The sequence below is a fragment of the Pan troglodytes genome, chromosome 15 (genome assembly GCF_028858775.2).
Source record: "Pan troglodytes isolate AG18354 chromosome 15, NHGRI_mPanTro3-v2.0_pri, whole genome shotgun sequence".
Classification (NCBI taxonomy): Eukaryota; Metazoa; Chordata; class Mammalia; order Primates; family Hominidae; genus Pan; species Pan troglodytes.
In genome coordinates, this window is record NC_072413.2 from 57,299,252 (window position 1) to 57,325,690 (window position 26,439).

The 26,439-nt window shown below is 38.6% G+C and overlaps 1 protein-coding gene across 6 annotated transcripts in view; it reads left to right on the forward strand.

Moving 5' to 3' along the window:
- The window catches only part of DAAM1 (dishevelled associated activator of morphogenesis 1), a 183,196-nt gene that overhangs the window by 112,056 nt on the left and 44,701 nt on the right, over nucleotides 1–26,439 (forward strand). For all 6 annotated transcript variants that reach the window (XR_010151138.1, XR_010151139.1, XM_016926912.4 and 3 more), the window contains exons 4-11: nucleotides 14,926–14,997; nucleotides 20,168–20,262; nucleotides 22,570–22,903; nucleotides 23,806–23,916; nucleotides 24,029–24,132; nucleotides 25,339–25,405; nucleotides 25,635–25,752; nucleotides 26,187–26,325. Coding sequence is in view for 4 of the 6 variants with exons in the window: in XM_016926912.4 (XP_016782401.1) it covers nucleotides 14,926–14,997; nucleotides 20,168–20,262; nucleotides 22,570–22,903; nucleotides 23,806–23,916; nucleotides 24,029–24,132; nucleotides 25,339–25,405; nucleotides 25,635–25,752; nucleotides 26,187–26,325 (1,040 nt within the window). In the remaining 2 variants the exon portion in view is untranslated. The remainder of the gene's footprint in view (nucleotides 1–14,925; nucleotides 14,998–20,167; nucleotides 20,263–22,569; nucleotides 22,904–23,805; nucleotides 23,917–24,028; nucleotides 24,133–25,338; nucleotides 25,406–25,634; nucleotides 25,753–26,186; nucleotides 26,326–26,439) is intronic.

Genomic DNA, 26,439 nt, shown 5'->3' on the forward strand with positions numbered 1-26,439 from the left:
TAATAAAATAACGTTTCAGCACATTTGCAGATAATGTTATTATTAGAAGTCTTAAACCTAATTACCAGAGCAATCATTCTAGGTTCCAATAAGTTGACACTCTCAAAATTTCTAAAAGAAAAAACTAACCTCTGATAACTTTCCTCTCAAGTCATGAGGTAAACTGTTGCTTTCTGTTTGATTAATTTTTATTGTGAAAATGTTAAATATACAAAAAAGTACAGAATATAATAAATACCCATATTTAACAAATGCTAATAACATTTTACCATATTCACCTCAGATTTTTTTAAAAAAAGAAATAAAACATAAATATAGTTGAAGCCCAAAGGTGACTGCTCTTCTGAAAGTGGTTTGTGTTTCTCTCTTTTACTTACCCATATATTTATAGCCTAACTCCGTGCGCATTTATTCCTAAACAATATATACTGTTTCTCCATTTTAACTGGTTTATAGTATTGCATTTTATGAACATGCCACAGTTTATTTTTATCCCCATTAGACCATGCTTATTTTCAGTTTTTCTTACTATTTAAAAAATATTGTGATGAACATGTTTGTGCATATGTTCAAGAGTTTATCTAGAATAGACACCTAGACATGTAGTTATTGAGTTGTTTGATATGAACATTTTCACCTTTAACTGCTCTTCAAAGTGGTTATAATAACTTATACCTGCAGTGAATTAGTTGTCAACCATGTGAAGATACTGTCTGAGGGAAGGAAACTAATATCTCATTGCTCGATCAATCATTTTATGAATGTTTAAATGTTTCCAGCATAAGAAACTGTCATTAAAGTTTTTCAGTTTTTTCCCATATGTCTCACAAATCAAATTGATGTAAAAATTACTGTAATATAAAGTGCTCATTAAAAACAAAAACTCAAGGTTTAGAAAATGAAAAGTATTCTATTCAAATACATACAAAGCCATACAAAAGTACAAAATATTAGAAGTATATTGAGGTCTAGATGAGTGAACCCTACACAGAGCAAACCAAATAAACATTGAACGAATTGTTCATATCGTTCAAATGAACAATTTGCTCAATATTTATTTGGTTTGCTCTGTGTACAGTTCACTCTTCCTTTCATCTAGACCTGTTTGCACCCTGATTTCCAGACCAGGCAAATTGTGTTTCCATCTTTAGCAAGCTCTTGACTGATATTTGCCATCACTGAACACAGGAAGTTCCTCTGAGGCATTTGCCACTTCCCTGGTCGGTGACTAAAGTGCAGGTGCAGAATCAGCACATCTGCACAAGCGAGCAGATGGACTGTTGCTGAGGCTCACGCAATCAGCCCCTTCTTCCTCTAGCCAAAGCAACTTTATCTCGAGCATTTCTTTATAAAAATTTTGAGACTCTCTCCTCTTCCTCGATTCCTTTGGATATTCAGAAGTTGAGAGGTCTAACTTGCTGTCTATCCCCCATTCCTAAATTTTGAGCTCGTTTCTACAGACAAGTCAATTTATGGATTTGGGGTTTGTTGATTCCTTAGCCTGAAAATACTTTGTTCTTCACAGAATTGTAAAAGCAGTGAAAAATGTGTGTGCTTTTTGGATACCATCTCTCCTTGTGCTTTCTAATACATGTTGAGTATCCCATATCTGAAACTTTAAAATCGAAAACTTTTAAAGAGAGTGCCAACATGACTCTCAAAAGAAATGCTTATTGGAGCATTTTGGATTTTAGATTTTCAGATTTTTGGATTAGGAAAGATGAACAGGTAGATATACTGCAAATATTCCAAAATCTGAAAGAAGAAAATCCAAAATTTGAAACAATTCCGGAATATCCAAGCACTTTAGTTAACCCAAACTTGCATTTCTTTAGTGAGTAACACCCTTTTACTGAAGGTCTTGCACTCCCTGTAACTGGGGAACACCGGGCTGGAAGAGAGTAGAAGAGAATGTCCTTGTGTTTGTGTTCACTTGTAATCCAACAATAACAAAAATAAGTTAGCAATATACAGCTGAGAAAAAGTAAGACAGATTGGTTGGACAACCCAATTAATGGGGAGTCATGGGGAGCATGAAGGTAGTGTGTCCTGTGGAGCTCTCTTTTTCCCTCTCAAGTGGGGGTTAGAGAAGCAACTCCCTCAGCATTCACTCAGGGCTTCTCACTCACGCCTGCATTGGTGCTGCACCATGGGAAGAATGCTCCTGTCTTGGCTCCAATCCCTGGAGGAGACTTGGAACATAAGCTCTGAATGGCAGTCCTGGAGGACAGTGGTTCTCGACTCCCACAGAACAGCAATCTTTGGCCCCCAAGTTATTCTTTATTTTTTATTTTTTTATTTTTGAGATGGAGTCTCACTCTGTCACCCACACTGGAGTGCAATGGCGCAATTTCAGCTCACTGGAAACTCCGCCTTCCGGGTTCATGTAATTCTCCTGCCTCAGCCTCCCAAGTAGGTGGGATTACAGGTGTCCATCACCACGGCTGGCTAATTTTTGTATTTTTAGTAGAGATGGGGTTTCACCATGTTGGTCAGGCTGGTCTCGAAGTCCTGACCTCAGGTGATCTACCCGCCTTGGCCTCCCAAAGTGCTAGGATTACAGGCATGAGCCACCGTGCCCAGCCAGCCTCTAAGTTATTCTTAAGCAGGTTCCTTTTAACAGCTCTGGTGCAAGTCAAATTTGGCTGTGTGTCAGTTGCCAAGGTAGGAGTCCGTGACTATCTTTGAGCCCTCCGTGGTTGTCACAGAATGTTTATCAACAGTGCTATGGTGGAACCAAGATTCTAAATGTGACTGTGCGAGGCCCTTTGAACCCCTTGCCTGTGTGTGTTAAGGAACAAGGGCATAGCTCCATTTCATTTCCAAAATCTGCAAATGCAGAATTTCACTAGGCATGAAAATGGACTCCTATAGTGTCCTGTGAAACTCAGAGTGAGTTTCTTTGCAGATCCTGAGCAAATAGTTTCAGTAATCTGAGTAAATAGTCTCTGATGTGTATCTCACGTCTGAGAATCCATAAGTAGCTATTCATTCTGGTTACCACCACCCCAGTGGTCCCCCGAGGGACATACAACACAGTAGTTGTGCTAGACTGATGCATACCTTTTGTTACAGCATTCCTTTGAACTGTGGCTTCCTGCCCTGGTTAGCGATGGAGTACTAATAACCTCAAGCAAAACTGGCATAAAGGTTTATTTTGATTGCTAGCTCTGAACAATTGGGGGTGGATGCCTGGAGCACTTTGGGAAGCATTCAGAGGTTATGAATGATCTCAATAAGAAATAGGGCCAGGTGCGATGGCTAACGCCTGTAATCCCCGCACTTTGGGGGGCCGAGGTGGGTGGATCATTTGAGGTCAGGAGTTCGAAACCAGCCTGGGACCCAACATGGCGAAACCCCATCTCTACTAAAAATACAAAAATTAGCTGGGCATGGTGGCGTGTGCCTGTAATCCCAGCTACTCGAGAGGTTGAGGCACGAGAATTGCTTGAACCCAGGAGGCAGAGGTTGCAGTGAGCCAAAATTGCATGACTGTACTCCAGCCTAAGTGACAGAGTGAAACTATGTCTCAAAAATAAAATAAATAAAATAAAATAAAATAAATAACAGCATCTGCCGTGACACATGATGGAGAATGTGGCTTATGTGGGAAATATTTGTTATCCCTGTCCTTGAAAGCTCCTCTTACCACTAGATTATAGTCAGATTCAAGTACCATATTCCATGCTGTCTTTCCTTTGAGCTTCTCTCTGGTTCTTGGCTGACTCTCCAAATGGTATGGCCCATACTTTCACAGAAAGACTGCCCCAAGACTGCCTGACTTCACCAACTCCAACTCCAGAAGATAGGATTATGAAAGACATCAATATGGAAAGAAGTGGCCCCTTTAGAGGCTGTATCAAAGAGGAACAAAAAACACGTTTCCTGTGTCTTTCCTATATATATTTTTTCACTAATAGCTCCAGCACACCTAGTACTATTGAATCATTCCATTCTTTGCGCATTTCAGAATTTCTCCTCTTTGTAGAGTAGGGAGAAGCTTTGAGCTTCTAGTATGTTAGAATGTGCCACTAATAATTTGGGATTCTCAAAATTCCTTACACTTTAGGAACCTGGTAACTTGTGGCACTAGAAATGGGTTACAGTAGAGTCTACCAAAGAATACCACCCTTAAGTTACAGTGTCTTAAATTCTGTTATTCTTCAGCGTGGTACAGAGCAACATTGACTTGTGTAGTATCCTTTTATCTGTCCCCATACATAAGGAAAAGCATTTTGTTTTTTCAGTTTCTGAGAGGTACTTCCCTATGTCTCCATATTGAGATGTTTCTGATACAGTGGTATCTTCTAACTAGTGCTTTTGTTTCTTTCTTTTGCCAAAAATGCTGTCATTAATTCAGGAGTACATTGTAGAGTTTATGGTGGTCTAAAATTAGGAATACAGTTCTGACTGTCCTCAGGGACAGTTAACCTTGCATTAGCACTTTTTTCTCATTCTGAGGATGCATCCCTGAATGGAATATGCCTTTATGTGCTTACTGTTACCCCTGATTCTCCTTTTAGCTTAATTACTCTTTTCCAAAGGGTCCTCTCTTGTTATAGCCTTGTGTTAAACATTATATTGCAAATCATAAACACACTTTGATTGTTTTCCCAAGGGCTGGTTACAGAACATCAAAACCTGCTTTATGACATTCTGAAAGGTGGGGTCTGGTAGCTACAAATGTGGTAGCAAGATGTGAGGCAGCAAAGGCCATTGACACCACTGATTGAATTTGCACGCTACATAAGGGTTTAGCGTTGTGTGTCCAAATATGTTAATTTACAAACCAACTGGACCACATTGTATCTGGGTCTTTAGCACTCCATGGTGACATGTGGATCAAAGATTTGGCTCTTAACAAGCTATGTAGGAATAATTTGTTTTATGTCATTGCACACTGTTGTGTCATAGGCACAGTGCCTGCCTGCAGGGGAATGTGGGGTTGTATCATTTCTGAAACTAATAATTGGAGAATATTTCTTTTTCTTTGCCATGAAACTGAGGGGGAGTTGTCATATAAATTGGTTTCAGATGTTGGAGTTGTACTGATTGAGAATTTTAGGCTTCAGTCATATGCCATGCTGTGAAGTGCTTTGCCAAAATAATGACTTGTTAAAATAAATAAAGTAAGTGTCTCATAGTTTGGAAAGTGGACTGTAAAATCTCAGTTCTTAGTTCTAGGTAAGTATTGTGGCTGCTTTCTTAGATATACCAGGTGCACATAAAATGTATTCCCCCACATCCCCTCTAACCACCCCCCAACTCCTTGTAAAGTCAGCTAAGGCTTGTTCAGGAAAGAAGAGGGTGTTGGAGCAGAGGGCTCCTGAACTCTTACAGAAATGTGGTGATATTGTTGCTCTTCTCTTTGCTGCTCTTCCCCACAGGGTGACTAGGTCTCTGTAAAGGGGCACTCTTTTCTTGCTTTTCTTGCTTTTCTGGGTGTGTGATTTTGGGGAGGACATAAATAATAGCTATGTGCTATTTCATTCAGGCCATTCAGAAACTCTGATTTTTACCAGTGTAAATAAAGTTTGTGATATATGGAAAATATTAATGTGACATTTTGTGCTCTCAAGGAAATGTCTCAAAGGATTTTTTCCCAGGGGAGTTCAGGAATGCTTGCACTGTATCTTTACTTTGAAGTTAGAGATCCATTGATAAAAACCAGGGCTTAGTTAAAAGGCAGGAGAGTTAATGAACACTTGACTGTTGTTTTTTTTTTTAACATGATGACCAGAGAGAGTGAAGTATTTAAATAGGCATACTTTTTTGTAGCTATACTTGCAAAGACTTAGAACCTATTGTTGGAGTAAACTTGGAATCTTCTCAGAACCTCTCAACTCTAAAGTTCAGAAATGTGTAAGTCTAGGAACTGCTAAGTCTGTCTCAGGGATCACTCACAAGGAGAGCAGGGAACTTTGTTCTTTTATTCATGTATTCCAACACCCAGAATAGTGCTTAGCTCATTATATAATAGAATTCAATAAATATTTGTCAGATGAGTAAAGGAATGAGAAGGAAAGCAAATGCCTTTTTAGATTCCATTCAGCATTGTAGATATGAGCTTAGTGAAAACAATTCTGCTCCTATCCTGCCCTTGAGAAGCCTTATGTTTAGCAGTATAGTATTAATGCTGTCACAGAGTTTGGCTGTCTACACAAGTATTTAGATTTTAAAATGCTGCCGTGTCTTTGGGAGATTTAGTAGACTGTGTGTTACTCTAACATGGCATCCAGCTCTAAACCAAACTGTTAGGGAGCAGCAGTTGAGTATAGCCTCTTTTCTGGCTGGAGGGTCTAACCTCACTGAGTTCACAGCTTTTTTTTTTTTTAATCAATAATGCAGGAAGACTTAGTAATACCCCAGATACTTAACCAACAAATTCCTGAGGGGGATAGAGGACCAAGTGCTCCCTTCCAAGGGAGGTGGAATGGAATGGTCAGGAGCTTAGTGGTCTGAAGTTTGAGACTCAGTGATGCACAGATAGAAACCATACCATGCAGCCTAGGCAAGGCAACAGAAATACACAGAATTGTGGTGTAATGGTCAGAATGGGGTAGGTGTTCTTGAGCAAGAGCTTTGGGCGAGCCTGGGCATTTAGGTAATTTAGATGCGAGGAGCCTGGAGCAGAGTATTAGTCATGCAGTGTGGCCTCTGCATTATACCTTTATAGATTGTGTTTTCTTCAACCAGGAACTACTAGTCATGCATCTTTTGTTTTGCTAAGCTGCAGTTATAGTGAAATGGAGTAAATATCAGATAGACTAAATATCCTGTCTATAGCACTCTTAAGAGTCATCTCTACTTTTGTCTCAAGCTTATTTCACAAATCTGTAAATTATTTTTTTAAAAACCTGATAGCACTTCCAATGGTTCTTATCCATGAAATGCAAATTGAGTCTGATACAATTGACTGTTGCCCTCTTGGCCAGTTTTGCATCTGTTTGTAAACTCTTTCAAACATCATGATGCTTATCATAAGTCTACTCTTTGGGTTCTCCTTTGAACCAGTTGTAACATCTTCCTAGTTCTCTCATTTATTAGCAAGTTTAGTAAAAAATATTTGACATGGATTCATGCCATGCTTTTAAAAAATTATTCTTTACCAATACAGAATTTTAAACTTAGAGAATTGATAAAGAGGGAGCTAACTGATTCTACGTGATCTGAAATCTTCAAGTATATTTTATTTTTGAATACGTGATATGGTAGCAAGAGGCTTTCTCTGGGCAAACGTGGCATTTTGTATTGGCTCAACTAGTCTTTCTACCTGCATAAACCAAAGAAAAGGAAGGAGCAGAGCCCTGGGGGGTCAGAGGAGGTATCAGGCTTCATATGCATACATGGAAAAAATTCCTATGATATGTGAACGGTTGGTTATACAGGAGAATAGCGGAGATAGCAAAAGTCATCTGGAGGTGTAAAAAACAATGCTCTAAAGGGACTTAAATGTCCCCCCAAATTTCTTGACAGCTGGCGAGTCGAGGTCCTATTCATGTGGTTTCAATTTTGTTAACTTAGATTTATGTTTTAGATGTGAAGCATCCTCAGTCTTATAATGAGAAAACCCATTTTGCTATTTAGTTTACGGCCAACTTTGTTAAAATATGTATACTTAATAAAGCAAGGACTAAACAAGTTTCCCTCCACTTAATATGACGTGTCTTTTATTCTAAGTCATAAATGTTATCTGTGAGGACTATCAGGAGAGTGAGAGCTTGTTCTGTTTCTTCTTGGAGAGACATTTTGGATAGAAATCTTCCCTCTCAGTAGAGTTTGTATAGAACTATGAATGACTAATACAAATATGTGAAAATAGTCCTTTTATAGGAGCTTAGTTATGTTTGTTAAAGTTATCCCTGCAATTAATGGACATGAGGGTATGATGAACTTATAGAAAATTTGAGATTTGTTTATGAATTGAGGAAGATAAACTTGTGTTATATGGCCAGTAGAGAATTTCTGGCTTGTAAAAGGGAAGATTTGGGGAGGATATAATCACTTTATTCAAATTGTTTAAATATTTGCTGGGTCATTTTTCATAGGAGAGATTAAACTTATTCCATGCAGTTCCCAGGGACCAAACAAAAGCCAACAAATGCTTGAAGTTACAAGGAGACATCTGTCAATTCAGTGTCCGGTGAATTTTTTAACAGTTCATGAGAGTGCTAGTTCCAGAAGATTGTGGACCTCTGGAAGCCTTCTCAAGAGCAGATGATGGATCACCTGCTGGTAACCTTATAAGGGACCCCTGTGAGAGGAAACTCAGCCCAGGTTGTCTCTAGGGTCAAAGACCAGTTATATAATCCTGTGATGGCTTTGGTTAAAAACATGCACATGTTTTATTAAAACATTAGGAAAAATGGAGAAGGTTTACTCTTTCTTCCATAATTTCTCCTGCTGCATGTGAGAGCCACTGTTATTGCAAGTCATCATTCAGTCTTTCCAGAAAAATGACTGACATTCTGAGGCTTAGGAGGAGGTGTTGGATTTCCTGGCAGATGAAGAAGCCACTGTTCTGTAATCATTCTTTGTGTGGGCCCAACCGGATTTTGGCAACAGATGTACTTGATATATAATTGTGGCAGTGGCCAAAAAATGTAACCAGGATTGGCAGTCCCAGGGACCACATGGCTATCTTGGAATGTGACAACACAGGAATTATTTTCTGAAACCAATTGCCCTTCTTTTGGCAAGCTTCAGATATAGAATATAGTTTTGCTCACCACCAGGGATTAAAGTTAGGTATTGGAGGGAATGAGGAAAGCAACAATCTCCAAACTCCAAGTTTTAAATCTCCTACTACTTTTTTGCCCCCAAAAAGGAAGAGCCAGATGGAAAGAGTTGGGGGCAAATATCAGGATTTAAAGGACCTAATGATGCTTTGCTATTTTCAAAAAGTAGGATTAAATATAGATTCAGGGAGCAGTGAGCTTGGCAAGAAGGTACACTTCACAGGCATGGTAGGTCACTGCTTCTCTAGAAAAAGTTCAGGTTACTGGGCAAATTCCAAACACTTTATGAGCTTATCTTAATTTATAGCGGCAGCTTGATGCATGAAAAATAGTTGGTTACCAAGTTAGGATTTTGATGTAATCCAGCCGTCTTGAGAGCCAAGCTTAATCTAGCACACAGGGGTTGACAAACTATGGCCCATGGGCTAATTTGGCCAGTCACTTGTTTTAGCAAATAAAGTGTTGCTGAAATGTGGCATTGCCTATTCATTCAAGTGTTCTCTGTGGCTGATTTCTTACTACACAACAGCAGAGTTGAATAGCTACAACAGACTGTGTGGTCTACAAAGCCTAAAATATTTCCTGTCTGGCTCTTTACAGGAAAAGTTTGCGACCCTTGGTTGTTCCAGATTGTTCCACACTTTATCGTAGCCATCTTTGAGAAGATGCTGTTTACACCGTTATGAGCCAGAGGGGGAAGTTAGCAGAAATTACTAGCAAGGCCGCCCACAAATATTTTTACATCTTCCATCTTCTGTGCTTCTCTTTCTCTGTTGCTTGGACCTGGTCTCATGTTGGCACCTATTCTCTAACATAAGAGTTCTTTTGGATGCCACACATCATGGAGTTATAACCTAACAGAATAAACTATTTTGACCTATCTGCCCTTTTCTGCCTAGGTTTCTGTATAAATTTTAGGTGTAGAGTAAATTTATTTAATGTTTGTTGTATTCATTAGTGTATGGGATTGGACTAGTGTTACCTAGAATAGTAGTGACAAATTTTTTCCTTTTTTTTTTTTTTTTTGAGACAGGGTCTTGCTCTGTGGCCCAGGCTGGAGTGCAGTGGTGCGATCTCGGCTTACTGCAACCTCCGCCTCCCGGTTCAAGCGATTCTCACGCCTTAGCCTCCTGAGTAGCTAGGATTACAGGCATGCGCTGCCATGCCCAGCTAACTTTTTAAAAATTATTATTATTTTATTTTTATTTTTAGTAGAGATGGGGTTTCACCATATTGGCCAGGCTGGTATCGAACTCCCAGCCTCAAGTGATCCACTCACCTCAGTCTCCCAAAGTGCTGGGATTACAGGTGTGAGCCACCGTGCCTGGCCAGTAGTGACAAATTAATGAACAAGGTGACTATTTTGCTTATTAACAATGGATAGAATTTTTTCATTCTATATATGATTACAGTTCACTTGAAATTTCTAAAAGCAGGTTCTTTGCAAAGAGAGCAGGTTTTTATTAGCAATTATTTGCCTTTCCCCTGTAATGAAAATGATCACAATAAAATTCACTTTGTGTCATACTGAAACAGTATTCTTCTGCTGTTGACATTTGTTTGGTTAAGCCTTACTATATCTCCACTATATTTGAGATGATGGTATTAGTATACATTGCTAGAAGATTTTCAGCCAGTCTAGACAGTTAAAGAGTGTGTCTTTCTTCCTTGACAGATATTATCTAAGAACCTCCTCAATTCGTAACAGCACACATAGAGATTTATGGCTTTAGCTGACTAAATGAATGTTGCTTCAGCCTGTGATTTGTGGTCTAGCGAACAACCGCAGAGCATGTCCTTTACAATTGATTGACCTTTGCATAGCTTATTTTGGGCCTTACTAAGAACATCTTAAACTGAAAAAAAAACAAAACAAACAAACAAAAAAACTCTGACATACTTATGTATTATTATTTGGGAAATGATCCTATTAAGAAAGTGTCCTGTGCTAACTTCAGAAGAAGTTATTCTTCCTTAAAGACTTAATTTTCTAACTGCATTTTGAGTCTCACCTATATCAACAGAAGACTTCAGCTGCTACGAAGAAATTTTTGTCACACAAATTTCTAGATATGTGAGTATAGAAATTTTGAAAATTTTAGCATGCTTTGGGTATACAAATCTTGTCCCAAATCAGAGATTCTCTCTCTGCATAAACAGCTGATATTGAGATTATGGTGAGTTTTAAAAATAGAAATCCAGTAAGAGAAGACAATTAGTAGAGAAATGGTTTAAATTATTTGCTGTGGGAGGTGGAGGGGTGCCCCAGGAGTGGAGGACAGAGACATTCCAGATGCTGAAGGGTCTTGATGCATTCCATGTCACCCCAAACGTCAAACAAAGCAAAGCTCTTGTCCTGACAATGCATAATGCTTTAGAACTTACTTCTATTTTAATTGTAAAAATAGTGTATGTTCTTGGGAAAATAAAAATTTGCATGGTATAGAAGTTTATAAGTTAAAAAAAAAAAGAAAACCTTCCCTTCTGTTATCCAGAGGTAGCCATTGTTAAGTTTTATTTATATTTCTGGAAATGTTTGTGTGTAGTGTATACATATTTTTCCCTACAGATGGGAAAGATGATATTCTGAAGCATTCTCTCCCCGACAATATATTTGCTTGTCTTTTCTTTATTGTTTGTGAGATAGGATCTTGCTATGTCACCCTGGCTGGTGAACTCCTAGGCTCAAGCGATCCTCCCACCTCAGCCTCCTGAGTAGCTAGGGCTACAGGCATGTGTCAACAAGCCTGGCTAATTGTTTTATTTATTTATTTATTTTGGAGAGATGGGGTCTTGCTATGTTGCCCAGGCTGATCTTGAACTCCTGGCCTCAAGTGATCCTCCCACCTTGGCCTCCCAAAGTGCCGGGATTACAGGTGTGAGCCACTGCACCTAGCCCCTCTATATATATTTATTCCCCTTTGTATTGTTTGTTAATTCAAACAGTGCTATAGTGAAAATTTTTCGTGATTATATATCTGTGCAAGTGTGAACATGTAATTATAGGCTAAATTCCTGAAAGTAAACTTACAGGGTCAAAGGCTATCTGGATTTTAAATGTGAACAATTACTACCAAAATTTACTTCCAAACTGGTTGCTGTAATTTTTACAGTTCCAGTTACTGTAAGGACACTGAATGGACATAACTGGAGACTCTAGAACAGTATCATTATTGTCAGAGCTAGCATTTATTGAGCGTGTTTTGTGTATACTCTTCCCAGTGCTTGCTTTATTTGTATCAACTTTTTAAGTTCTCACAAAGATGCTATGAGGAGGCAGGCACCTATTTCACAGGTAAGGAAATGAAAACTGAGTCACAAAGAGGTTACTTAAGAGTCACATAGCTAGTGAGAGACTAAGGATTCAAATGCTGTTGGTGGTGAGAGAAGTGTATCACAGTCATCTTCGAGGTGAATAGAGATGATAGTGAAGTCCCAGATATAGCTGTGAATGTCTACCTCAGTAAGAAGGAGAATGAAGAAACAATGTAAAATTTATTCTCAACAAAGTGATGTTGAGAAAAATAAATGCATCCTTGTACATTTAAAGAGGATGGGAGAGGATCTCTTAGAATTTTTTACTAGCCACTGACCAGAAATTTGGAATGAAAAATGTGCTATTTGGAAATAAGGTGAAACTAGAAAGATTGTATATTTCTTGATCTTTTAAAAGAGTTGGATGTTTAAAAAAACAAAAGTCAGTGTTCTTGAAGGCACTTTGTGCTGTACAAGTTCTCTTTCCTAGTGAAGGGCTCCCCCATCCACAGAATTTGGGATAATGGGAGCAAAGTATATACAATCTAGAACAGAAGTTAAAACAGTAGTCAGTGCAGGCTGAGAGCAAGAAGTGTCAAGGTGAATTGCATCCAGCAGGAAATCTTGTCCATGAATATTCTCTTATAGATGTCTATTAACCTCCTAAGAAAAAGGGAAGAGTTGGATTAGAGAAATAATAAAATTAATGTTCAGATCCCCTGTCTCCTCCTGCCAGAGAACAATTGCATTCATCTCCTTCTGGCCTATGTTTCTACAGAGCAACAGACTCTTAATGCCTCACAAAGGAGGAGGAGAGAGAGTTTTGGTTCGGAGATGGGAGTTTCACATGGCTCCTGCAGCACACATCTGCATGCAGGGACCAGTATTGCACAGGAGAAACTGGAGATACATTGCCCAAATTAAGAACTCTGAGGATCACGTTAGTACATTTACAAGAAACTTTCGCATACTTTAGCTTGTTTGGTCTTCTCAGCACCGAGGCATGTGAAATGAAAATGAAGCCTTCTTCCCCTTATTGTGATGACAGTATCTACGTATGCTGTTAATCTATTCGCATTATTAAAACATTTCCAAACTGTAAAGACTTCTCTCTGTGTACCAATCTTCAGTTTCAAGAATGGTCTCTCTTCTGTAACTGTTAAATATTAAGCTTACAACAGACAGGCTCTTGTGGGACCTCAGTCATGGGACTTGATTTTGTTTTAGTTTTGGAAATTTGCCCTACTTTGGGGAAATGGAGAGATCTGGCACCTTCTGCTTCATTTTATAGGTTCAAATACCATTGAATATCACTGTGAGTTTTGGCTTGTTAAATACATTGGTAAGAGTGGGGTTTTGCTAATTTTAATACTCCCTTTTAAGAGGAAAGAAGGGTTTAGCATTTATACTACCACTATAGCTATTTTATTAACATGTTAAAGTATAACCAAGGCCTGTTTTTAAAAACTCATCAGATTTCCTAAACGTTGTGAAACTATGGGAGTGTAATCCAGTCTAACTTCAAAGCCTCTGCTGTAGCCTTAGTCCCCATCATCTGGCTTCTTCAATCTCCAGATGAAATTCACACAACTGCCTGAGTTGAGATATCAGTTACTGCCAGCTTTTAAGGCACTGTAAGCAATAGTTACTTTGCCCCCTTGTTGTGACTACTTAAAAAATAGTTTTGAAATTGCATTTCTTTTATTCCACCTGTGTAGACCTGTCTGGAAAGATTTGCTTACAGAAAGTGTTTTTTCGAGGCACAGTATAGGACTGAAATTAAATGCCCCACCTTGAAACCACTCTCCTGAGGGTTGGGATTCTGACATCAGGATATGGAGCTCTACTAAAAGAGATGTTAAAACCTAGTAGGTAGTCACTGCTTCATTATGAGACAGTAGCTGTGTGTACATGGCATAACATCTTCTCCACTAGGGTGGGATATCCATTGTCCTCAGGTGGTCTTTGAATGTGAAGCTAAGGAACCAAAATTTTCCTTTTCAGGTCTGTTTGATCACACAAGTGACTCACATAGATGTGCAAATACGCATAGAAATCCCTGACCACAGTGCCATCTTCTGCTGGGCTCAGTGTTCAGGTGGAGCAGAGGCCACAGCCACTGATAACTGATTTTTTTTTTTTTTTTTTTGAGATTTGGCTTCAGGTTGGCACAGATCTCCCATCCACAGAAGCCCTGGGGGGCTTAGGGGCTGGCTCCAGGTCACCCTGCTCTGTAAGAGGCAAGGCTGGCTGGGACAGTTTAGGAATCGGTGCCTGAATTCTTTGGGTTTCAGTTCTTTTCCACTCAGAGGCACTACCTTTTCTATCAAAACTCCTGAGCTGTCACAGCATGAGGGCTGCGCCTGGAACTAATGTGAGTTCATTTTACTACCTTCCATTCAATGTCAGGCTTTATTCTTCTACCTCTTCATCTGAAGCAGTACTTAATTTTTGCCACATCAAATGAAACCCTTCTTCAAGTTTTTACTGTCTGATGGAGTCTGAATACACTAACTGAAAAAGTTTGGTTAATAACTGGCTGAATCCTATGGTCACCTAAGGCAAGTTTCCTTCTCTCATGGATTCCATCCAGGTGTGTAGTCTAACAGTACTGTCCAGTGTGACATAGCCCCTGAAGGAAAACAACTTTACACCACTTAAATTCTTCTTGATCCATGCTTCAGAAAATGTCCCCTTGTTATACCTAACTCACACTTCAGCATTCTCTGTGGAAATTGAGCTGGGAAGACCACCCTAGTCAAGTAGGCAGTCTGATCATTTAAAGCCAACATTTAAAAATAAATACGTCATACCTTCGTGTCTTCTAAAGGCTTGAGTGGGTCATTGTCTGGGTGCTCTGGAAGTCGGATGTGTTTCTAGGTGCTGTGTGTGTATGTTGGGTGGTATGTCACTTTTTTTCCCCCCTTTTTAGGACCAGGAAGAAAACAAGGGAGCTACAAGTTGGCCTGAATTCTACATTGATCAGCTCAATTCCATGGCTGCTGTAAGTAGACTTTTATGTTCTTTGACACACTGTTTAAAATGCAAGTGTAGTACAAAGTACGCAGTTGCACAATAAATTCGATTGAGTATGACCTACCAAATGTCAGTACCTTTCCAAACTCCATCCTAAACATTCAATGCTGGGGAAAGGAAAGAGGGTAGGAGGGATACTTGGCAAAGTGATTTTTCCAGTATGTTTTAAATAAAATCAGCACACACTGCAATATAATTGAGTTTAATGTTGTAAGTGAAAATGTAGTTTGAAATCTGGCTTGTGTTCAACTTTAACTTGCAATTGCTCTTACCAGTCACTCGGAGCTTGGTTATGGCAGCACTATTTTAAAAGTTAATACCATTTTAAAATAATATGATTAAGCGATTTCTTTACTATATCCCTCCCATTCTCTTTCTTACTGAGAACTTGGTTATTTCCTGGCATCATGATTTTGCAGGGGACCAAGTACTCTTTACTCATATAATAGATCAGGAATTCATAAAGCAAGTGGTTTAATGAAAAGGCGTCATAATAATAGTGCTGAGATGTCCTCGGAAAATCTTTAGTACATGGATTGTTGGTTCAGTAATTGCTTAATATGTATTCTCAATGCCTAAAATATGAATTCTAATCACATGGATGTCTGTGATGTCAGCATTGCCAGCAGCTTGAGGGACACCTATTCATCACAGCTAAAATTCACAACAGAAAATAAGTCATCAACCTTTGAGCCTTAGTAGCTTAAATCCCATCCCTGTTGATAAGAATTAGAGGTTGCCCATAGTAGAATGCAGTCTTTGTCTCAGTGGGCACACTCATGGTTTTAAGAGTCAATCTGTTATATTCATGTTTATAACGTGCAAGTAGATGATAGCTTCTAGAATACTTTCTTCTGCCTCCTTCCTGCCTTCTCTCTTTATGGAGAATAAATTTCTTATCACTCAAAACAAGCATTTTAAATGGTCTCATAACATTTTCCTGCTGCTGGAATAGTTAAAAACTGATTAGAATATGTGAGTCGTTCACATGTTTCCTAAACTTTTAGAGGTCTTGACTTCTAGTAACTTCCTCTTTTTTAGCTTTTTTCTTGCAAGATGCTTCTTCTGTTGTCATACAATGAATAATAAACAGCCTATATATATAAATTATAGAAGAAACTACATAAGTTTTCCCCCAAGGGTTTCTAGTCTAAAAGCATAGCAGAAATGGACAGAAAATAACCACCAAATCCTTCTTATTCAAGGCATCTCACACAATGCCAAAGATGAGAAAAGGGTGATCTCAGCATTTGTATGAATATGCTAACAGAATGTGAGATTTGTGATGACCACCAGGGATTTTCTGTGCATCTGCCTAAGCAATAATAATTTGGAGCCATTTATATTTCCTGCATATAAAGGCTATTTTCTGAATTCTTGTTCCTGGCTGTTAGGAAAAAAAGAATTGTTTCTCTTTCTAATTAAATTTGCATGTTTGTTATCTAACGAGAAGTTGCTTATTTGTTAATGAATTCCCTTCTATAAATGGGGAAATACTAAGTACTGTATGGATTTTTCCTTTCTTCAAGTATAGGACAGTTAGATTAATTTGTCCTTTAGTGACTTAATCCCTGCCTTGTCTGAAGTAGACCTGGTTCATTTGTGTGCTACAGGGTCTGTGATGTGCCAACATGTGGCCCTTCTTTAAGGGCCTCCTCTCTCCTCCATCCAGCTCCTTGGACAATTCTTTGCCACATTCTTGAGTGATCTACATTTTAACTGCTGTGTGTTTGGTTCCCAATCCAAAATACTTCCCAAGAGCACCACAAGTCTATTAAATTGTCAGTGACTTTGCTATACTTTTTGTGTCAAACACCTAAGAAAGCTTTCTAATGTTCCTTTTAGGACTGAGCCAACATCTTTCCAGGGTCAAAGGTAAAAGGCATTAATAGTCCATGAATTAGTGAGGCCTCAAAATTCCTGCATACTTCAGGGAATAGGGAGATCTGATGAGACCAGAAACCCTATGCTGAGTTTTCTGTTTTTCTCAACATTCTGATTGCCACCACCGCCTTGCATAGTTCTGGCTAATCACTATGATGTCTGTACTGGAGAATTCTTGATAACACACAGCAGAAATCCTGAGATATTGTACCTGGAGCAGTGGAAAGGCACACAAGTTCTCCAAATCCTTTCATGGCCCAGCAGCTAGACTCTTTGGTTGTCTGCTTAGGGCATTCTTGAAGGAGTGTTTGTCCACATTGTCATCACCCATTGTCTGCAGAATCAGCAGCAACTACTACATGACAAGCAGGGTAACAGGCACTTCATATGTTGTTTGCGGTCCCACCAGCATCCTATGCTGTAAGTGCTATTTATAGGTAAGGAGTCTGAGACTCCAGAAAGGTTACCTTGCCCAAGGTTATCTAATTAGGAGGTGGTCATCTAATTGGGAATTTAAATGCATCCGTCTAAGCCCAAAGACTCCTTTCCAATTTGCCTCTCACTAATTCAGTTTTTGAAACCCTGTGGCATGTGAAAGAGCCCTGGTTATCCCACCTTCTCCCCACCCCCAGGCCTAGCAAGCCTGACTTTTCTGAGATGGGATAGGCTTCTGTTTTCTTTAATGTCTTAAGAGTCTGATAAACAGTCCAGGTGGAGAACTGCAAGCACTTACTAGTCTGTGAAGCCAGCCTTTTGTGGAACAAGTTCAATTACTTTATGTAAGCCTCATTACAAGAATGCTTTGTTCTTTAAAGGACTCCTGAGTGATCTGTTGGCTTTTAAAGAGTGAAAAATAGTATAATAAAGAGTGTGGCCTAACATCTAGAAGGACCTGGGCTTTCTTTATATGTGGTTTCTCCATGCTTTCTCAAGGAGGAAGACTGTGAGGTGAAGTTCAGTATGCTTAGTGGGCTGGCTTATTGATTTCCCACCAAAGAAACGATTCAAACGGGAGCTAAGTTCCAGACTCCCAGCAGGAATGACCTCTGGGCCACATTTGTGCCTCTCTGTAAGACCCGCGTGTTCCAATGTACACCTTAGCAGCTTTGACAGAAAGACCCTCTGCAAGGATGCGCTTTGTCCTTTGCCTGCTTCTCATGTGAGCAGGTATTTAGTAAGTGCATAGAGCATTCAAAGAAGCCTCCACAAGGCCTGTGCATACTAGATATTTGGCATAGTAGTCATCTTCAGAAATCTAGGCATCTCCCTTATCTACTAAAAGTTGCAAATTAAACCTTCTTCCTAAATGTGAGGCTTGAAAGCTTTAAACTTTGTAGAAATTATTTTATTTTGAAAAGTCACATTTAGGACATCAAGTTCAGCTACATATCCTCAGTTATCTCAGCACGATAAATATAATCTCAGAACCAAATCTGAAAAATCACACATAGAAAATGTTGTAGTCTCTTCTGTTTTGAAAGGTTATGTTCCTTACACAGTATTGGGAAAGGAATTTCCAACTTAATTTTCTTTGACATTTCATAAATCTCCCAACTCTAGTATGGAGAAACTTAATATAGACTGCTGCTATTCAAATGTGCCACCCTCTGCAGGATTTTTAAAAGGATAAATACATGCAGTTTTATTTGTACTAGTGACCCGCAGTAAAATGTATAGTCATTAATTTGGGGATAGTTTTGTGTCATTAAGCTTAGGAACAAGGAATGATCTTCATAAAAGGCTGGATTCTGAGCTACAGATTCAAAGTGATTGCATAAGAGTCCAAACGAGTTCAACTATGTCATTGGAGATTAAACGTTCTTGGCTGGATTTGTGTGAGTTTTCCAGGGGATGGGTCTCAGGGAGCTTTGGGAGAATTCATTGGCTGTCTCTGCATCCAGCTTCCTTACTCACCATCCCCTGGTGACAGCTGTCTGTGAGCATCACCAGCAAGAGGACAACTTTGCAGAAACAATAACAAGATTTTAAAGACCGAAAAAACTACTGGGTTTTATTTCAGTTGCCATAAATGATACTGATGTATTATATTTATTTTGCTTTGATCTTTACCCTTCTCATTATGAAATCATATTTAGCTTTTAGTTAACATTAGTTACTTAATGCTGATACTATTGATTGTCACCCTTGATGAGTTATGGTCCTGAAAGAAAGGCTGAGACTGGGTCATTGAGACCCATGGATATGAGTCAAGCTTTTCTTTTTCAATACAGTCACCCCAATCTGTTTCTCAGCCAAGCATTTCTATCAGAATTTGTAATAGGTAAAAAGATTAAACTAGACAAGCATGTGTTCAGAATAGGATGAAGAAAAGGGACCAGGAGCTCCATGGATGGAGGATCCTGGAGTCATAAGACTTGGGGTACTTTAGTGCAACCAGGTGATCACAGAGTGAAAGGGAATGGAAAGGTCTAGACACCTTACTGGCATTCACAATTTTATAATAACAACTGCAATCTTACATGGAACCTTGCTTCTGCGGCATCAGCATTGCCTAGAAATTTGTCAGGAATGCAACATCTCAGACCTCACCCCAGACATACCAAACCAGGCTCCATAGTTTAACACTATCCTCAGGTGATTTTCATATCCACATTAAAGTTTGAGAAGCACTGCTCTAGCAGATCCCTGGGTAGAAACACACACACACACACACACACACACACACACACACACACACACACACACTCACTCACTCCATATCCTGATTTCTAAATGATGTTGAATAATTTCTAGAAGTTACGCATTTACTCTGAAGGAATTGTCTATCCTAGTAATAGCTCCAAATTAATTTTTCCTCTTAAAAAATAATTAGATGTAACAAAATCCCTTTGGTCTTGATTACATTTTTTGGCTGAGGAATAGGAATGGTAGCATAGGAGGACTGCTGCCCACCTCCTGTTTTTGATAATGTGATGGTATTATTATCTTTAATTGCCAGAATGTTGTATTCAACTACAGGTTCAGTCTTATTTCTATCAAATACAAATAGTAGTATCTACATCAAAGTGTAATTATAGAATAGTTATACAAGCATTTGGGCAACGTCATCTCTACGAAGATTTCTAAACTTTTCCCTAAAGCTTTATTTAAAATTTGAAAGACTTAACTTACTTAATCATAGATTTGTTGTTTATATTTAAAGTGATAGTGACAAATAATCTGTAGGTTTGTCTTGTTTGTACTGTAATTAAAAAATAGAATTTGAAGAAGTAACTTCTGTTTTCTTTGCATAGAGAAAATCTCTGCTGGCTTTAGAGAAGGAAGAAGAAGAAGAAAGAAGTAAAACTATAGAGAGTTTAAAGACAGCACTGAGGACAAAACCAATGAGGTAATTTTCCCCTGGATGGCATGTTTTTTTTTTTTTTTCTCTCCTTCCTTCCTTTTTTTGCAATAGTCAAACCTTCTAGGAAGTCTTAAGTTAAAACCATAAAATTAAACCATAACATACTTTAATCATTAACATTTAATAAAGTTATTTTCTTCTGTGAAAAGGTATGTAGGCAGCCACTAGGATGGCTAAAAAAAAACAAAACAGAGAGAGACTTTAACAATGGTAAGTTAGTAGACAAGAATGTAGAAAAATTGGGACCCTCTTTCATTGCTGCTAGGAATGTAAAATTGTGAAGCCACTTTGGAAAAGGGTTTTAACAGTTTCTCAGAATGTTAAATATAGTGTTGCCATATGACTCAATAATTCTGCTCCTCGGAATGTAGCCAAGGGAAATGAAGACATGTCTCCCAAAAACATGTATGCAGATGTTCATATCGGCATTATTCATGATAGCCAAGAAGTGGAAATAACCCGTATATTGATCAGCTGATGAATGGATAAATGAAATGTTATATATCCACATAATGGAATATAATTTGGCTACAAAAAAAGGAATGAAGTACTGATACATGCTACAACATGAAATGACCTTGAAATATGCTAAGTGGGAGAAGCCAGTAACAAAGGAGACCACACACTGTATGATTCTATTTATAAGAAATTTCCAGAATAGGCCAATCCATAGAAACAGAAAGTAGATTAGTGGTTGCCAGGAGCTGAGGAAGTGGGGAAAATGTTCTCTTTGGGTGATTAAACTGTTCTAAAATTAGCTAGTGTTGTTGGTCACACAGCTCTGTGAATATACTAAAAGCTACTGAATTGTACACTTTAAAAGGGTGAATTTTATGGCATGTGAATTATTTCTCAATACAAGTATTACTTTTCTTTAAAGATGGGTACACTTTCTGGTAACAGTGATTCATTTCCTCTCTGATAATCAGCTTCTATGTTGTGCCTCCTGCACTTTCATTCCTTTAATGCCTCTAGGATTTGCTGAGATGCTGAGGTTCTTATAAGTACATTACATGAGCACAGGTGCTATGAATGAAGCCAACTGGTTTAACGAGCTTGGCTACATCTGGGTCATGTGGTTGGGTGAAAAGCCTAGAAAATAAAGATTCCCTTTCTTTATTTGACTATAAAATGCAAACTAAGAAAAGTCTGACTCATGAAAAATACTGTGTAGTTATATGACAGAGATCTAGACTATCCTAACTGTATCAGCATTTCTCTCAATATGTTCTGCACTCTCAGATGTTAATCGATATCCAAGCCTAAATAAGTTTGGAAAATTTATCACATAAACAGGTTATGTTGCTTCTGAACTTTTCGGTGGCTTTAATATGTACATGTGCATTGTGAGTTAGTCTCATTGATTAACTTAAGTGTAAGAAATATTAATAACGTTAATATGCAACAATAAAGTATTGCTTTATTATTGTATTCAGTGTACATGGAATATTGAGATTCCATGTAGCATGTCATATAAGAGAAGAATTTTGTCACAAAACCTTAGGGATGTAGATTATCATTTGTTCAACAAGCAAATATCCTGGAATTTAAGGAAGCTTTTGACTTTCATTGATAGGGTGTTTGGGTCAGTGATCAGCACTTAAAAGTGCGTCAGCAATCAACATTAAAAGCACATGGGCCAGACATGGTCACTCACTATCCCAGCTACTTGGGAGGCTGAGACAGGAGGTTTGCTTGAGGCCACAAGTTCAAGACCAGTCTGGGCAACATAGCAAGTCTCCATCTCTTAAAAAAAAAAGTTAAAAAGAAAAAATTGACTGGGAATGGTGGCACGCACCTGTAGTCCCGGCTACTTGGGAGGCTGGGGTGGAAGGATCACTTGAGCCCAAGAGTTCAAGGCTGCAGTGAGCTATGACAGAGCAAGACCCTGTCTCTCTTAAAGAAAAAAAAAAAGGATTGGGGTGGGGGCATGGGAACTGTATGCTAAATAACACAGGAGCAGCAGATGGTTTTAATCTAAGACAAGATATGTATTCCGAGTATTCTCTTGCTTCTAATTTTTTATGAATATATGATCTGTTGTTTGGTTCTTTGTACCCATTGAGATATGTTTATCACAAATGGAGGGTTTTTTTTTCACACTTTTGGTTAGACCTGACTATTGGGTCTGTGCCAAGGAAGAGGCAAAGAATTAAAAAGACTTCATCAATGTAAGCCTTTTGGCACTTTAGGAACTAAATCTTTCTTTCCCCTGCCCTCTAGACTTTTCTGTTAGGGGCTATTATAAAACCCCAAAGGCACTTAAGCGTGGTGCATTTCTCTTCATGACAGGTTTGTAACCAGATTCATCGACTTGGATGGCCTATCATGTATCCTCAACTTTCTAAAGACCATGGACTACGAGACCTCAGAGTCTCGAATACATACTTCTCTCATTGGCTGTATAAAGGCGTTAATGAACAACTCTCAAGGCCGGGCTCACGTCCTGGCTCATTCTGAGAGTATTAATGTAATTGCTCAGAGTCTGAGCACAGAGAACATTAAAACGAAGGTGGCCGTGCTGGAAATCTTGGGCGCCGTGTGCCTGGTTCCCGGGGGCCACAAGAAGGTTCTGCAGGCCATGCTGCACTACCAGAAGTATGCCAGCGAAAGGACCCGCTTTCAGGTGGGTGTTCCCTCAGCCTTCTTCACTCACCCCTTCTTTAAAGTCTGCTCAAACACGTGCTTTTCCTGTCCCTGAAAGGGGAATGTTACTTGAGATGTCCTCTTGTGGTGATTACTCACAGTGTGACTTTAAACATTCCCTTCTTCTTAGGTTTAAGAACCAGAGAATAGAGTATACTTTCAATAGTTGATGAATCTGGGCCTTTAGATTTGCAGAACTTGAAAATGTGGTCTTGCATCCTGTATGTCATATAGCACACATCTTTTGAACCCACCAATATGGGTGTTCCCTGAAAATTTTACAGCTTGCCATTCTTGAATTAGGATCAATATGAATAATTTTTCATATTTCACTATATTACTTGGATGTAAAAAGCAAGCAGAGATAATGAAGCAAAGGCTTTTGTATACATGTATGTATGATGTAAGAATTTTGAAATTAGAGTTTTTAGGACTGTTCTTAAGGAGAAAAAGGGTGGCTTTCTATGGGTCAGTGTAATCCTGTCTAAACGTAAGATTTTAAAAGTTAACTTTTTGGTGGCTCACACCTGTAATCCCAGCACTTTGGGAGGCTGAGGCAGGCGGATCGCAAGGTCAGGAGATCGAGACCATCCTGGCTAACACAGTGAAACCCCGTCTCTACTAAAAATACAAAAAATTAGCTGGGTGTGGTGGTGGGCGCCTGTAGTCCCAGCTACTCGGGAGGCTGAGGCAAGAGAATGGCGTGAACCCGGGAGGTGGAGGTTGCCGTGAGCTGAGATCATGCCACCGCACTCCAGCCTGGGCAACAGAGCAAGACTCCATCTGAAAAAAAAAAAAAGTTAACTTTTGAGTATAAAAAAATTCATAAAATGAGCATAAGGTTAGTAATGTTTCAGTCCTTTGTTTTTCTATTTTTGATAGACATTAATTAACGACTTGGATAAAAGCACTGGGCGGTATCGAGATGAAGTGAGTCTCAAGACTGCCATCATGTCCTTCATTAATGCAGTGCTCAGCCAAGGTGCAGGAGTGGTAAGAACCTTCTACAAATTAAAAATATATTAGTAAATAATAATTTATAAAAAGTGATTATTACGTAGTCTAAAAACCACAAATATGTATTTTATTGCCATTTTACTTTCAGGAGAGTTTGGACTTTAGACTTCATCTTCGCTATGAATTTCTGATGTTAGGAATTCAACCTGTAATAGATAAATTAAGGGAACACGAAAATTCAACATTAGATAGGTAAGTCAGACTATTATGATGTGAGAAAGTTTCTGTGTTTCCCATCTGTGTAATGCAATACCTCATCAAGTGCTGGCCTGTGGTTACTTGTGCCCTGTCTGTAACATAAAGAGCTTGTATCAGAATGTTAGTTCAGCTAATGATGTTTTCATAGTAAGACTTTGTTGATGAGGGAAGCAGCACATTATGTAGAGAACTTAATGTGGGTTTTAGCATTAGACCTGAATTCATATCCTATCCTAGTCCTGCCTCTTATTCCTGTGTATCCTGGTGAAGTTACTCAATTTTTCTGAATTTTGCTGTTTTTATAACTGCAAAAGATAGTGCTGGTCGTGATGATGACAATGACAGTGATTTTCCAGGAATGATGTAAAAATTGACTATAAAACCTATGGAATTACTTAGCCCCTTTGATAGGCATTCTGTGAATGTTAATTTCCACTACCTGTTCATTTCCTCGTTTGCTATCATTTCACTGAGTCTAAGCAATCCCAACTTGCTTTCAGAGCTTTTCTCTACCACGGCTCTCCTCTCCTGTATATTCATATACTCCAACATGCTCTTCTTGATATTCTGTGAACACTCTTGCATCAGTGCCTTTGCGCTTGCTGTTTCCTCAGCTTCGAAAGATCTTTCACAGATGTCCAAATTGTTGGTTCCCTAGTTCCCTGGAGAGAGACCTATTCTAACCACTGTGTGTACATTATTCACCTCATCTGCCATCATTTTCTATTTCCTTTACCCTGATGTGTTTGTCTTCATAAAATGTATCCTGGGTGTGTAGAATACATAGTAGGAGCTCAATACATATGTGACTGAATAAATGAATAGCATGATCATTTCTTTTGTGATCTTTAATTCAGCTGGAAGTTAAGTGTAGGTATATGGGCATGTTTTTCCATAAAGGGAATCCATAGTGGAATCTGAACTTGATTGTTTTTAGATTTAGTTTTAATTTAATAATTGCCTACTGTATGCTAGGCATCCTAGACTTTTAAATTTTTCTCATATTGTGATCTGTTTCGCTCAGGTGATGTCTTTTTTTCTTAGAAAGAACAAAGTTGAAGCTTTCAAATTTTGTTACATTGTTCCTTTTTGAGATATCTCTGAAAAGTCAGGAAAAACCGTGATATTAATGTCCTCAGTCTTATGCACCTGTGTTTATAGGATGTTCTACTTAATAACTTTTCTTTCATTATTTTTCAGGCATTTAGACTTTTTTGAAATGCTCCGAAATGAAGATGAACTAGAATTTGCCAAAAGATTTGAACTGGTACGTATGCTTGCAATTATTCTGGTTTGATTCATCAGTTCACATTATTTCTGTTTGTAATGTGTGTTGTAGAGTCCACATGGACTTTAGGGCAACCTAAAAGCAAACTCAAAGCTCTATTTTGTTTCCTAAGTGGCAGGATTAGCTTCTGTTTGCTTTGAGTTTACTTTACACTGGGGAAACTGAGGAACTTAGATGTTTGATTTGATTTCTTTTTCCTATAAAATAGGTTCACATAGACACAAAAAGTGCAACTCAGATGTTTGAGCTGACCAGGAAGAGGCTGACACATAGTGAAGCTTACCCGCATTTCATGTCCATCCTGCACCACTGCCTCCAAATGCCTTGTAAGTGTGTTCGTGACTCACATGTGTGCTTCTGAATGTTTGGACATTGTCCTAATGGGTTCTGGCTCCTGCACAGTGCTGATTACATTGGGTGCACACCAGGGATTCCAAGCCTTGGTTTTATGACAGCCAAGTATGTGCGTCTACATGGCTTAAAGGGTGTTACAAAATTTTTTAAATGAAACAAATTAAAATTTTGATTTTAAAAATAAAAAATATGCCTTACAACCTGTTCAGAAAGGGGTAGAGGGTACCTCTCAATCAAATAAATGATCATTGCATGTCAAAATTCCATAACTTTGGGAAGCATTGGTGCAGATGTTATAAACATCTCTCTGGTTTGGTGGCTTTAAAGGGTGACCACCATTGACAAATATTCATCCTAGCTTAGAAACAACTTGAAGATTTTTTTTCACTATTCTTTTCTTTTTTAGACAAGAGGAGTGGCAACACTGTTCAGTACTGGCTACTACTAGATAGAATTATACAGCAGATAGTTATCCAGAATGACAAAGGACAGGACCCTGACTCCACACCTTTGGAAAACTTTAATATTAAGAATGTCGTACGAATGTAAGTCTCTTCTTATTCTGCTGCTGTGAGATAATGGTGACAATGTAAGATATTTATTTTATCCTACTTCAGAGTAACAGCTGGGAGAGCTGAAATGTTCTAGGGGTCAAATAT